This window comes from Falco biarmicus, chromosome 16, assembly GCF_023638135.1.
Source record: "Falco biarmicus isolate bFalBia1 chromosome 16, bFalBia1.pri, whole genome shotgun sequence".
NCBI lineage: Eukaryota > Metazoa > Chordata > Aves > Falconiformes > Falconidae > Falco > Falco biarmicus.
In genome coordinates this window covers 7,129,141-7,142,784 of record NC_079303.1, presented here as the reverse complement: position 1 = coordinate 7,142,784, position 13,644 = coordinate 7,129,141, and the positions used below count along the sequence as shown (strand labels likewise).

Sequence of the window (13,644 nt, the reverse complement as noted above, 5' to 3'; positions counted from 1 at the left end):
TAGAGCTCTGGAAAACACAAGCTATGTACCCACTATTTTTCCCTCTTCCTGAGGTGCTAGAAAAGTTGTAATAGCCCTTTGCAGAAGATTTTGGTGACCTACAAAATAAGCCTTAAGATACCATGCCTGGACAGTCATCTGTGACTGTTCTTTTTTTCCTGAATAGGTATATTAACGCTAACTTCTGTAACAGTAGTCTAAGAACTCAATGTAATCAATTCCACAACATTGCATGTACCCAGGACATTGCTGTTGACCTTGCACAGAAACTAGACTTGCATCATTGTTATTTCTAGCAATTACAGTAGAAATTGGATAGCATCATTAGCAATATCATTAGATTTTCATATGGATAAAAGGTGCCGAACTTCCTTTGCTCTGATTCACAGCTGTTATTGTTACTTTAAGTTTTTCCTTTAACACGGAATTATTCAGTCTAATTATAGAATGGAAGAGTTGAGGCACACTGTGGTCCCTAGAACATACAGAGAACTTAGGTAGTGGCAATTTGAACCTAGTTCTTGGACACTTCAGGATAGTATTTGTCCATGAAAATGTCACTTCTGTTGTGCGTGCATCAAGAAAGAAGTAAAATGGGGGGGGAGAAGAAAGAGAAATCTCTGAATTATAGCTCCTTTTCAAAATAATACATGTATTGAGAAGTGACAAGACTTTGCGCACAGCGTAAAGCTGAAGTAGGTCATTGGTTCAATCAAACTGTGTTGGAAAGAGCTCTGTAACTCAAATCCTTTAAAAATTCCTGGAACTCTTGTCTTTTTCTAGGAGTGACCAGCCTCGTATAACCAAAGATGTGGTTTGTTTTCATGCTGAAGATTTCACTGACGTTGTGCAGAGACTTCAGCTGGACCTGCATGAACCTCCAGTGTCACAGGTATTGAATCTTCCCTAGCGACAGCTCATTCTTAGCATTTTGGAAGTAGCTTCTGACAGTTTGCAGGTTCGCTGTATAGCCAGCCCTTTTGTATCTTCCGTGGCCCTCAGTTAACAGCTGTTGGGCATCTTTCCTTCTCGTGTTTCAGAATAGAATAGTTCAGTTGGAAGGGGCCTACAATAAGCATCTAGTCCAGCTGCTTTTCCTTTCTACCAAGCTGGGATTTATGCTGTGAGTCATGATGTGTGCTATAGAAACAATTAGAAGTTCATTAAGAGGTCACGTATGCCTGTTTCTGCTTTTTGTAATATACTGATGTTGTCTTATGATGTGAAGGCATCTCAACTCAGTCCTGTCAGTGAAAACAGTAAAGCCTCATGTCAAATCTGCTGTTTTCAGCTCTTAACAGTAGAATGCTGTTAAGCATTTGTTGTCCCTTCCTAAGGTGTGCACTTCAGATAAATGACATTTAAAAATTCCAATTCTCATTTAAATTTGAAGTTTTACCAGTTAAACAGAAACATTCTAACTTAGATATGAAGTACGTTGAAAATAGGTGGATACTGAATTGTTTAAACAGAGTATACCACTAACTTTACCATCTTTCCTTCTCTCAGTGTGTTCAGTGGGTGGATGAAGCCAAACTAAACCAAATGAGACGGGAAGGCATTCGCTATGCTAGAATTCAGTTGTGTGACAATGACATCTACTTCATCCCTAGAAATGTCATTCATCAGTTCAAAACAGTGTCAGCAGTCTGCAGCTTAGCCTGGCACATAAGACTTAAACAATATCACCCTGTGGGGGAGACTTCTCAAAATGCAGAAAGCAATTCAAGCTTGAACAGTAGTGTTCCTGGAAAGACAGAGTCAGAAGGTGAACCCCAATGTGTAAGTGTAAAAATAGAGTCTGAAGAACCAGGTATAGAAACACAGCTTACAGCAGGGGTGCTCTCCTCCTCTGTTTCTTCAATATCAGGACTTGTGCAACCAGATCAGGTGGCCCAGCCCCTTCCAGGTTTTAAAGTAGAGTCTGATCAGCAACACAATCCACAGGATCATGCAGGCTCTTCTGTGTGATATGTATATAATCAAACATTTTTTTAACAACTTTTTAAAATTTTGATGTGAAGTTATAGTTTTATAACTGGCTTATGTTTTATTGGAGAAATCTTGCCTATAATTCTATAAAGAAAGGTGACATTCCAAAATGTCAAGCATATCTTTTTTACACAGATTATGCAAAATTCAAGTTGTATTTTAACCCCTTAGTACAACCTGTAACAGTGGTCTACCACTTCTTTCTGTTTAAGTAAAGAGATATTGAATATCTCCTCAAAGTCAGAATGAAATTCCTCCAGGAACATAAAATGATTGAACTACATTGGTCAGTGTTATTTCCCTACTTTTACGTTATCTCTAATCTTTACCAGAAAGTGATGCTTTTGTAGACTTGCAAAGTGACTTTCCCATCTCATTTTAATTGCTTAAAAAAAAAAAAAGCACAGCACTTTTGATGATTTGTGAAATTTTTGGTATGTCTGTTCTTGACATGTTGGTTTATATACAAGTTGGGTTTATACACAAGCTATAGAAAATGATCTCTCTTTCTTACAGTTCCTATAAAGGTGATCTGTAAAATTAACTGAAGAAAGTGTCTGATCCTGTTGAAATGCAATGACTTACTGACCTAACACTTTTCATAGCACTGCTTATGTTGTTTGGTGTGAGGGTTTTGCTTCCAAAATACATCTTCCCTGAACATGGTTAATACTAGTGTCAAAATTAGAGAACCTATCAGTAGTCTTGTGGAGGAAACCGCTATCTTTGAGCACTTTAAGGCTTTAAAATACTAACCAACTTGGCAGCTTGTTTTGGTCAGGTCGTAATGTGTCCAATGGAACCACACTTTCCCCTGTACTGATGCACTTAAGATAATAGCATTGAGTTGATAACTGACTTTGGGCAGTAAGGCTGTCCTTATTCTAGGAAGTTCTGTATTACTGTTTCACGATAAAAAGTATTACGGCATTGGACTGCTTTTTCCATGTGTAGCTTCTGGGTGCCCAGGTGCTGTGGAAAAACCAGTGGCACGTGCTAAGTGTGTAGAGTGTCAGCTATCAACAGTGTTTAAACAATCTTTCAATATTTCTGGATGTTAATGTGTAATCTGTATTTGACTTTCACTCACCCCATTTATTACTGCCCTTTCCAGTTATCAAAAGGGAAAGTCCTGTCCCTTTCTCCCTCTCCCTTCCCCCTCCCCACATTTAGAGTACAAGCTGGGTTTTGGTGCAACTTAAGCTGTCTCCAGATAAATTCATTTGTTCTAATCCTCACTGGGGTAGGAAAGATTTGAAACACTATGTTAGACTAGACAAAAGCAAAGATGCTGTGTTAGTTCTGGATGCATCTTTTTAATATCAATTATTACTCTTCTCTTTATAAGGGTCTCTATGTTACTCTATTATAAATCTTACTTTGTGCAATATTGTTTGTGTAGGCTTTTATATACATATTAGCACCTCAGTGTAGAGGTCACTATTTTAAACTGATAGAAGAATAATCATCAGAAGATACTGCAGTGATTAGTTAGAACCTGTATTACTCCTTATGTGTATGTATGTATTGTCTTCGGTACAAAAATGAGGACTAGGAAATATTTCAATTTAAAACTAATTTACAGATTGAAGTGGTAGTGACTTGTTTAGTAATCTGTGTAAATAAGGTGTTAGAATGGAAAGCTTTTTATGATGAAAAGTAATGTGATTCATGCAGGGGTGTAATTTAATCTTAGCAGAAATCCTAGATGACCCAGACCGGCTCATAAATGAGCTGTCTGTTCTCTGGTGGGTTTTTTCCACTTTTTATGTTGAGAGGAATTTCATAGCTTTAAGGGTTGTGCAAAGTAAAATTCCTCACAGGCAATAGTGGTTTCAGCTCATCCTTCACATTCAAAGATCGTATTACCCAAGGGTGTTCTTTCCTTTTTACGAAGTCTGCTGGTCTTCCAAGTGCCCATTTCACTTCCCACATGTGCTATTCTTTGGTCGTGTCAGTAGAGGTACATCAATAAGGTGGCTTTTCTTTGACAGCCAGCACTGCATACAATCACTCAGGAATTGACAAAACTGCAGATACTACAGTGAGTCTGCAAACATAACTTTAAAGGCAGAATAAACAGATTAAGAGCCCCCGTACACCAACTTGTCTGTTTTGTAGTGAAAGTTGAAACAGAATGAAGAGGGAATAAATTTGGAAGTCCTCTGTAAATTCTAGTAGAGTGTTTTCAGATGGATAAAGGAAGAAGACCAGAGTGGCTCATGTTGCTTTCAAAACTAGCTTTAGTGAAATCTGACTACAGCCAGAAATACCTGGAAAATGCTCTGACTTACCGCTTCGGATGGAGTGACATGACCAATAGCATCATGCTCTCTTTGTGTTCTGTTCAGTTGCTCAATATCTAATGTCAGATTTAAATACAGAAATGTATCTTCACGTGACTTGAATGTTGCTGATGCTGTTCTAGCACGCTTGGAAGACTGAGGAAGAGAGGAGCAAACTTTATAGAAATCTTACTACCCAAATACATTATCAGCTTTGGTAGGCTTTAACCAAAGTGGTGTACTGCTTTCAAACTCCACCTCAATTCTGGATGTGAAGTATGAGAGGGGTTGCGAACGAAGCAGATTGCTCTACTGTCTAGCCATTGTTTCAGGATTGCTCCAACTGCACTGAAAACAGAGCAGGATTAGAACAATGCCTTGATGTGAAAGATGCAAATGTTTTCCAGAACAAAACATGTAGAGTACTAATTTTTGTAAGCTACAGCTGTTCAGAAATGAAGCAATGAGTTCAAGCCACTTGAGATTTGCTGAGCAAAACAAATCTCTGGGTAGGTCCAAGTAAATATTTCTGAATATCTCCCATGTTAAATAGATGGCTGTTTGGATTTCTCTAAGATTTTGTAAAACAGCCTACATGATGAGGTAATAAAACTTTGGCAGATTTTGTGGGTTGTTCTAATATTTCTCAGTAGTACCCAGATAGATATGAAACAGTTCATAAATACGAATGTGCTGGTCAGTTCCTGTAAATCCTCAGTTCTCCGTGTCTGAGGACCTGCCCTGCTATCTGTGTCAGTTGATCAGTAGAAGATACTCCTGCTATGTGCTGGAGACGGCCGCTGATGGCCCAGGCGCTGTCTGTAGAGCCATCAGCTTTGGGATATGGAACTCTGGCACAGGCTTCTATTTTAAGTAAAGTGCTGTTGATTAAAAATGCCACTTGGGATAAAGGTGAGTGACAGGGTTGTGCTAGAAGTGGGCTAGCATGAGGCAATTGACAGGCAAAATAGCAGTTAGCTTCACTTTCCGCTCTCCCTTAGACATGCTAGAGGTCATTTTCTGCAGATACTTGACACGTTCTCTTCCAGGAAGGTGGGACGCTCGGTGAAGTGTTCTCAGGGGATTTATAACCAACACTTTTCACAGGTATAGCTCTTGCCATACAGAAAAGGGCTCTCCGCCGTGCTCTGTCAGTTTTCCTGCACATTACAGCTCAGTTCCCCCTGGACCAGGCCGATGGTCAGAACTTGTCTCACAGGCGCCAGCTCATGTCCTTAACCCGGCGCGGCCCTTTTCGGGTCTGGACGGTGGGAGTAGCGAGCCCGGGGCTGGCGGGTTCCCAGGGGTTTCTCGCAGGATCCACACGCTTCTGATTTCTTTGTACAAGGTGTAAAGAGACTTGTGTTTCTGGGTCTGTGAGGTTTAATTTGATTTGGATTGGCAGCTACGATTATTTTTTTTCTGTGGTTTTAATTTATCTAAGGTCTCTGCCTGCAGAGGACGTGTACAATTGCCTGGAAGACTGTTGCTTTGTGCGGCCTTAGTATATTTATTACCCTGGCGAGTGGCCCCGAGGGTCGGGCGGGCACGGGCCCGCGCCCCACGCAGTGCATTTCTGTCCGTAGCTGACTGTACACCAGTGTCAAACTGTTAAGCTATTTCTTTGTAAAATAGTCCAACGGAATGCATAGAATTTTTTTCCTGTAAAGTATTTTTTTAATAAACAAAGTCTGATTTTGTCCTTTACCTGCCTGGCTGCTTATTTCCGCGCTGGAGTCGCGGCGCTCGGCGCTCTGCTAGTGCTGCCTGGGTGGGGGCGGGCCGGGGGCAGGCGGAGCCAGTCGAGCACCGGGCTCGCGGCGGTCTCCAGGGTAACAGCGGCCGGGGCCGGGGCCGGGCCGCCCCGAGCTCGCCGGTGCCCCGCGGCGCCCCATGGCCTCTCGCGACAGGGATGCCATTTCCTGGTACCAGAAGAAGGTGAGTGTGGCGCGGCGCGGGCGGGCGCGGGCCCGGCCGTGCCCTCAGCCTCCTCTCCTTCCAGATCGGGGCCTACGACCAGCAGATATGGGAGAAGTCCATCGAGCAGACCGAGATGAAGGTAACGGCGGCGGCCGGGCGCTCCCGCCGCCCTCGCAGCCTGGGTCCGGCTCCCCTGGCGCCTAACAGGCCTTTGTTTTCGGCTCCGTAGGGCTTCAAAAACAAGCCTAAGAAGAAGGGTCACATCCAGCCTGACCTGATCGACGTGGACTTAATCCGAGGTGAGCAGTCCCGGGAGAGATGCCGGTGGCCGGCGGCCCCGCGCAGCCGCTTTCCGCCGGGGGAAGGGCCGGCCGGCTCCCTCCGGAGCTGCGAAGCGGCTCCCGCAGCCGGAGTCACGCAGCTTCGTGGCGGCAGCGGCTCAGGGCGCCGCCGAAGCCCAGGACCTTACCGGAGGTCCGGCTGCCCGTGCTTGCCCCCCTCAGCGTGGAGGGAGCGCAGACACGCCGATAGCGGCGGCAGGAGGGGCGCGGGGCGGCTGAGAGCGGGCTCGGGGGGGCTCAGCAGCCGGTGTGCTGCGATAAGGCAAGGGGCAGCTTCCCCCAGGCCTGTTCGAGTGCCGTAGCTTGGACGAGTGCCTGAAGCTGGGCTGCTGTCACCCTCCCGAGCCGCAGCGTTCTGGCAGGGTTTGGTCTTTGCCAAAAGGGAAGCCATAAGTGAGCAAATTCTTGTAATTCGTGATTAGTGACTTGTTCGTTTTTCCTTTTATTCCAAGGCTCTACGTTTGCCAAAGCCAAGCCTGACATTCCTTGGACATCCCTAACTCGGAAAGGAATTGTCAGAGTTGTATTTTTTCCATTATTCAGCCAGTGGTGGATACAGGTCACTTCCCAGCGTATTTTTACGTGGCTCCTGGTGCTCTACATTATGCAAGGTAAGGGCTGGCAGCAGTCTGTGCCACAGTCCTTTTTCTGCAAGGAACGTAACATAGTTTTGTCATCCATAATCTCATAAAGCATAAGGTTCCCCTCTGAAACCTGCTTAATGTAGATTTCAAGATGTGTGGCACTACTATTTGCAGAAATTATAAACCAGAGTAAAAGTAAATAGTGATGACCAAAGAATTGGGCAGTGCTCTTTCATTTTTGCATTTGATACAATTTTCTCCTTTCCAGTCATAGCAGTTGTGTTGTATTTCATGATGCCTGTTGTGAATGCAAGTGAAGTCATGGGACCAATGTGCCTAATGTTGCTGATGGGAACTGTTCACTGTCAAATAGTGTCCACCCAGATCAACAAGCCTTCAGGAAACAACGGGCTCAGCAGGCGAAGGAGGTGAGTGGGGTAACAGGTTCGTTTATTGCATCAGAGCATATGATGGATTGCTCATGGTAGAAGTTAACGGGTAAATCTCTTCTATTTTTCTATGTTATTTAACTATAACTGTGAAAATGAGTATTTTCTGCCCTGCTTGTGATCTCCTCATAACCAGACAGATGCTGCAGATTTACCAAGCTATGATAGGTCTGGTTTAGTTGCCAGCTGGGCCTTCTCTTTCTAGCTTTTTAATCGTTTCTTTTTGTGTCCAGAGGAGGGCATTCTGCGGGGAAAGGCATCCTCAAGGTTTTGCAAACCAGTCTGGTGCCCAGCTTTGGCATTGACTGCAGGGAGTCGCTGATGTGTGTTGAGAACAGGGAAATGATGACAGAGATGACTGTGGTGGATTCATTGCTGGCAGTTTGTTTGTGGGAGATGTCACGGTCCACCTACTAGATATTTGACTGTTAGGCATCGGACTCAGTTTAGACCCTGACAGAATAGATTTGGATGCGGGTTGGTGGATGAGGATAGAGTTTTGCCTCTATCAGGTTTCTGCAGCAAAGATTTCTCCCGGATTTTGTCTGTTGTATCCTTTACTAGTGATACACTGGTGTCCTGCATAACTCTGGTTAATCCGAAGAAAATTTATTTTGTTTATAAATAAGCATTCTGTCTGCATGACTTAAGAAAAATAGCATCTAAAAAGCTGTTCAGATCTGATTCAGATCTTTTAGGAAAGACCTAAAAGTAGCTTGCTATGCAAATGTAATTCTCCTTTTTTTAAAAATCAGGAAGTTACGCAAATCTGTGGGTGTCGATGGGAACAGTTGGTCTTCTGACAAAAACAGTAAAGAAGAGCAGTCTGAATCTGCATCCATTGTTAACAATTTATTTAGTATGCTTTTCCGAAGGAGGTATGTGATCTTCACTGGGTTTGTTGTATTTGTAATGACACTGTGAACAATTCGATGTCTGGAAAATGAAGACAGAATGTGTACTGTCACTGACATCCCCCAAGTCTGCCAATTAGTTTCTTTTGAACTGAAGCCACTCTTGGTATTGTAGGAGGCTGACTCCTCATGAATTTGTAGTATATCCTTATTAGGAGATCATGCCATATCTCATGGTGTAGCTAAAGCTGAGCATTAGAATGAGTTGCAGAAAGTGGCGGAACTTATTTTTTTTTGTCAGATAAGTGGCCTTTCTTGAATGTGCATGCTCAAATTATATTGCTGTTTTGCCTGATTTCCAGAAGCAATTGTGCCTTCTATTTTAAGTTGCTTGGATAGTCATCCCACTTTACCACCTCGCTTTTTCTAAAAGTAACTCGAGGAAAAGGAGGATGGATTGTTTGGGATAATATTTCATTGTCTTCCTACTGTTTTCTCAGGTGAGTTTCTTGATGAGTTTTCAACTGAGAGGTCCTTTCTCTTGATGAGAAGGCTTTTTTTTCGGAATTGTTATGTATTTCAAAATAATAACAAGAAAAATATTCCTTCTTGGTTTAGAAGTTTTAACATACTATTAGAGTTACTAAAGAACCATCCAGTGAGAGTGAAGCTGATACAAGACTCTTCAACAGAATCAGGACACAAAGAGCCTGTCAGCAGAAGACAATTACGTATTCCTTTAGCTGTATTGTTTAATGGCGAACCCGTGTGGCAAGTGAAAGAGACCGTGATGTTTTTCTTCAAGAGTTTTTCTCTGACATAAAATCATTCAATTTATTTTCTCTCATAGGATTAGAAGAGTAAAGCTGGTAGCTGAGAAAGGGACTGAGACAGAAAATGGTGTGAATGCTGTGAATAATGGCATTAAACACAGACACGCCAGATCTGAATACAGGCTGTTGCACTTCAAAGAGAAAAATAAACTTTCCGATGGGGAAAAGAGCCATCAGGTACTAGCAGGAAAGATCCATCTGAAGTCGCAAATTTCAGTGTATTCTGTATGTGCCCAAAAGTTTGTTGAAACTTAACTGTATGGTTTGATCTAATACAAGATACTCCATTCTTCTGCTAATCTTTGCTGGCATACCAGAAATGTAAAAACCCTTTCTCGTTCTCGGCTGAACAGCTGACAGGGTGCTGATATGACAAGCCTGGAAAAGGCTTGTTGTTTTGCCCAAGTGTGCATTTAGTTGTAGAGACTTCTAATCACAAGATATTAAGGAAGACTGCGATAATGATTAAAAATAAATAAAATGACAGTTTTCAAGAGCAGTTCTGTAAAATAATTTGCCTTGCAAACAGTTCCCTGTAATATGCTCTCAGAGGGAAGGCAGGAAAGTAGATGGAAACATCCCTTGGGAAGAGAGAAAGATGGAGGTAAAGCATTGTGACCTCTGTTGAAATCTCTAAACCAGAAAGCTCTGTGGAGTTACTTTTGAGGTTGGTAAGGTGCTAACTCCCACATGAAGAACTTAAATGAGAATCTGTGCGGAACACTGTAGTACTCCGCCATCCCAAGGCCTCTGCCTCTAGGCATTTGGAGAGGCACAGAGCTAGGTGTCATCTCACGATTTCAGGTCTGCTAGCCACCAGCTTACAGATGCATCTGTTCTCCCGGGCTTAAGGTTGCTGGCAAGACATAGCCAAGAGCTGCTGCTGCCTTTTCCTCTTCCCTGCGTTGCCCCAAATCTGACTCCACCCCACCCGAGGTTCCCTCTTGTTACCTCTGTGGCAAGGCAAGAGGGGGTTAACGAGTGTAAATTTGTGGTGTATCTGTGATGCTGTTGGATTCTGTTTCTGCATGTTCTGTGGGGGTCATCGTCTGCTGGCTTTTGCAACTGATGAGAGATCACTGTGCGTACCAGCGTAGTGGCAGCACTGGCTTTGGGCCTTTGGTTTGATGCAGCTCATAGGCTGGGCCTTTATCAGTGCCTTAGTCTTACTTTGACTGCTGTATTTCTAGGACGACTGCACCAGCAGGGGTGGTGTTTCTGACGAGCTTTCCAGCGAGGAGGATGCTGAAGCGGTGGCACAAAAGGTCTTGTTATTCCAGAACATAGAAGTGGCCTCCAGTGACAATAGCTATGAAGAGAAGAAAAAGAGGCCTCTTGTTTCTCTGAACCAGGCTGTCTCACAGGTACTCATGTTGAATTTGTGCCATTTTCCACACGGTCCTTTGCTATGGATAACAAGCTGGTTTTCCTTTGGTTTTGGCAGGTGAAGCAAGCCCTGAAAGGTGCCAGAGACTCTGATAGTGTCGTGGAATCTGAACTAGAATCCACATTGTATAGTCAGGTACGGTCATAAGTTCCAGAGATTTTACTGAGCCTGGCCAGAGCAGGGACTTTCTTCCCTTCAGCACAGACCGTGATTAAATGGGGTATTAAATTCAGGTGTAAGGTGTGGCCTCCTTCCCTGCTGCTTTGCAGCTTTGTAAACTTTGTTCACAATTGTGAGTATACTACTTTGTTTAACAGAAACAAATCAAACAAAACCACTCTGTTGGCAGTGCAGTATGGCCCAAGCTGCCTCTAATTGCTCATGTTGAATTGCTGCAATTACTCTTGTGGTTTGGGGGGGCAGCACTGTATTGTAACTTTTATGCTAATAAATTTCGATTTTAAAATAAATAAATAAATCAATCTGTTCTGTGATATATACTCATTCACTTCATTATCTCACCCCCTGCCACTCCATCCACCTGAAAATAAAGTAGAAATAAAATACATGAATATCGAATTCTAAATACAAAAATCTATAAATAAATACAAAATAGAAATGAAATCTTAAGAGATGATGCAAAAGCCAGGAAACTTTTGCATTAGAATGAATAAGTCAATTTTTGTGTCGTAAAGTTTGGAACTGAGGTGGAGAGCTGATGCTGTGTGACTTCCTGTGTAGAAAAGCTGGTTGCAGAAACGGTCCCGGAGCAATAGTGTCTGTCACACCTGGGACCCGGCGGCTGTGATGGGAGTGCTCAGCTGCCCTGGGAAGCCGATGTAGCTGATTGCTGGTAGGAGGAGGAGGTGTTTCTGCACATCGGTGCACGGGGCTGTGCTATATAAATCTTGCTCTTCTTCAAAGGACGTGAGGTCCTGCATTAGCGTGGGATCCCGGAGCTGCAGTGTGAGCCGGGGAGACTCAGAAAGCACTCGCCACGACTCTGAGACAGAAGACATGCTTTGGGACGATCTGCTTCACGGGCCAGAATGTCGCTCGTCCTGCACCAGCGACAGTGAGGAAATGACTGTGAGAGGCACCAGGCGGGATGTGAAGGAAGATGTTTTCCAGCAGGTTTGTTGATTTGTATCCAGGAGCTGGGAATACAATGAAAGACTCCACACAACCCCCCCCCCCCCCCGCCTTTTCCCCATCTGCCCAAATATGATGGAAGACACATCTGAGTGGTGTTGGTATAATGTGAGAAACCTACTGCTGGATGAGCCCATTCTGTCAGCTGTGCTAATCACACGGAAGTCCGGAATGATCTAAGTAGTATCAACTATCAGCTCCCTCCTTCCTGCCAGTATTATCTGGAGCACTGCTAATCCCAACACAAAGTATTTCACCCAAACCCAGAGTTGGAACCTCCTCTCAATCTAAATGTTTTCTAGGGAAAAGCTTTATTTAATAGCAGGACAGAAAGCGATTATACGTCTTTTGCATTCTTTTCTCTTTTATAGAACCATTTGTTTTGGCTGCAGAACACAAGTCCAGCATCTGCAAAAGTGAGCGCGCTGATCTGGGAAGGGAATGACTGTAAGAAGGTGGACATGTCTGTGCTGGAGATCAGTGGGATTATCATGAGCAGGGTAAGAGGGCTGTAAGGCATCGCAACCTTCCCTCACGCTTTAAAAAGCAACCACCCAAAAACCTGAAAGTAGCAATACGTGCAGATATGAAGTGCAGTATAAAAGTGGTCCCTCTTCAGTGGTAAACACAGCTGTCCCAAATGTTCTTACTTCAAAATTGCGTAAACCAAAATTGAGGAAGTCCTGTTGAGACTGGCGAGTGCTGATCATTGTCAGCTGCAGTGTGCTGAAGGTGGTGGTTTTATTATTTATTGACTGATTGATTGTCGTTCGTTTTGGACTGAAGTGGGTGGAACTATTTTAGGTTATGCCCTTTGAAGGGAAGGGGAATGGAATGCTTGCTTGATTTCATGCTGCCACAGCAGCATGCCTTTTCCTTGATGCAAAACCCTGGGTAATCAGCCTACTTTTGTTCCTGCTTGCCAGGTTAACGCCTACCAGCAAGGAGCGGGGTATCAGATGCTGGGAAACGTCATCACCATTGGATTAGCGTTCCTACCGTTCCTCTACAGACTCTTCCGCACAGATAACCTGGAGCAGCTGTGCTCCATCTCTCTAAAGGAGCTTCTGCACATCTTCTGTGGAGCACCTGCTAGCATCCCTGTTATTGTTCTGTCTGCGATCAACTTCCTTGAAAGACTTTGCTTAACTTGGATGTTTTTCTTCATGATGTGTGTCGCTGAGAGAACATACAAACAGGTAGGTTTAAATGGACTGTTGCCTTTCCTGAGCCCCAGGGCAGGCATTGTACCAAAACCATGCTGCCCATCACAGAAGACGCTGGCAAGACAAGCATGTTTCAGCAGGCTGAAGGGTCAAAGCTGCTAAGAGGCCCCAGAAGTTTAGGTAGGAGATTCCGGTAAGACTCGTGTTCATCAGTCACGAACTTAAACCTGTCAGTAGCCTTCCTGACCCCTGTGCTCCCCCTGCTTAGCCTGGCCCCAAGGGAAACCCAACCTTTTTAACGTGTTGAAATGGCACTCCGCATGGACGTGAACGCTTCAGCATAGAGCTCTTTGGGAAGAAGCAGCCAGCTTAGCTGGCCTGTTCTAGGATGGAGCATTAGCTTAGGCGGCTGCATCGCCCTCAGCCCTCTCACAGCTGTGGACAGTAGCTTTGTCAAAGTGGCTGTAAGTGTTGAGTGGCAGGCAGGCTGGTGTTACTTTCTGTTTCAGTGAGAGCTCTGTGGTTAATCTCGCGTCGCAGCAACAGCAGTTCTCCCTCTGCCATACACAAGGTGACTGTAGTTATCTACTTGGGAGGCTGGGCACCAGGGTCCCCCCAGCTGGCTTTTGCAGCATGCCGCAAGGCTGACCTCTTCTGCCAGTTACCACGCAGCAATATTTT

The 13,644-nt window shown here is 44.1% G+C and overlaps 1 protein-coding gene across 16 annotated transcripts in view; it reads left to right on the top strand.

The window, feature by feature from the left end:
- LOC130159738 (protein PHTF1-like) overlaps positions 1 to 13,644 on the top strand; it is a 31,166-nt gene that overhangs the window by 13,396 nt on the left and 4,126 nt on the right. For 12 of the 16 annotated variants that reach the window (XR_008825831.1, XR_008825830.1, XR_008825832.1 and 9 more), the window contains exons 6-17: positions 784 to 892; positions 6,280 to 6,336; positions 6,427 to 6,496; positions 6,991 to 7,149; positions 7,391 to 7,550; positions 8,327 to 8,449; positions 9,276 to 9,435; positions 10,449 to 10,622; positions 10,703 to 10,780; positions 11,570 to 11,779; positions 12,169 to 12,297; positions 12,724 to 12,996. Coding sequence is in view for 13 of the 16 variants with exons in the window: in XM_056361676.1 (XP_056217651.1) it covers positions 784 to 892; positions 6,280 to 6,336; positions 6,427 to 6,496; positions 6,991 to 7,149; positions 7,391 to 7,550; positions 8,327 to 8,449; positions 9,276 to 9,435; positions 10,449 to 10,622; positions 10,703 to 10,780; positions 11,570 to 11,779; positions 12,169 to 12,297; positions 12,724 to 12,996 (1,702 nt within the window). In the remaining 3 variants the exon portion in view is untranslated. Of the gene's footprint in view, positions 1 to 783; positions 893 to 1,509; positions 5,985 to 6,054; positions 6,216 to 6,279; positions 6,337 to 6,426; positions 6,497 to 6,990; positions 7,150 to 7,390; positions 7,551 to 8,326; positions 8,450 to 9,275; positions 9,436 to 10,448; positions 10,657 to 10,702; positions 10,781 to 11,569; positions 11,780 to 12,168; positions 12,298 to 12,723; positions 12,997 to 13,644 lie in introns of those variants that run through there. The other 4 variants (XM_056361681.1, XM_056361672.1, XM_056361683.1 and 1 more) reach the window with 4 other exon arrangements.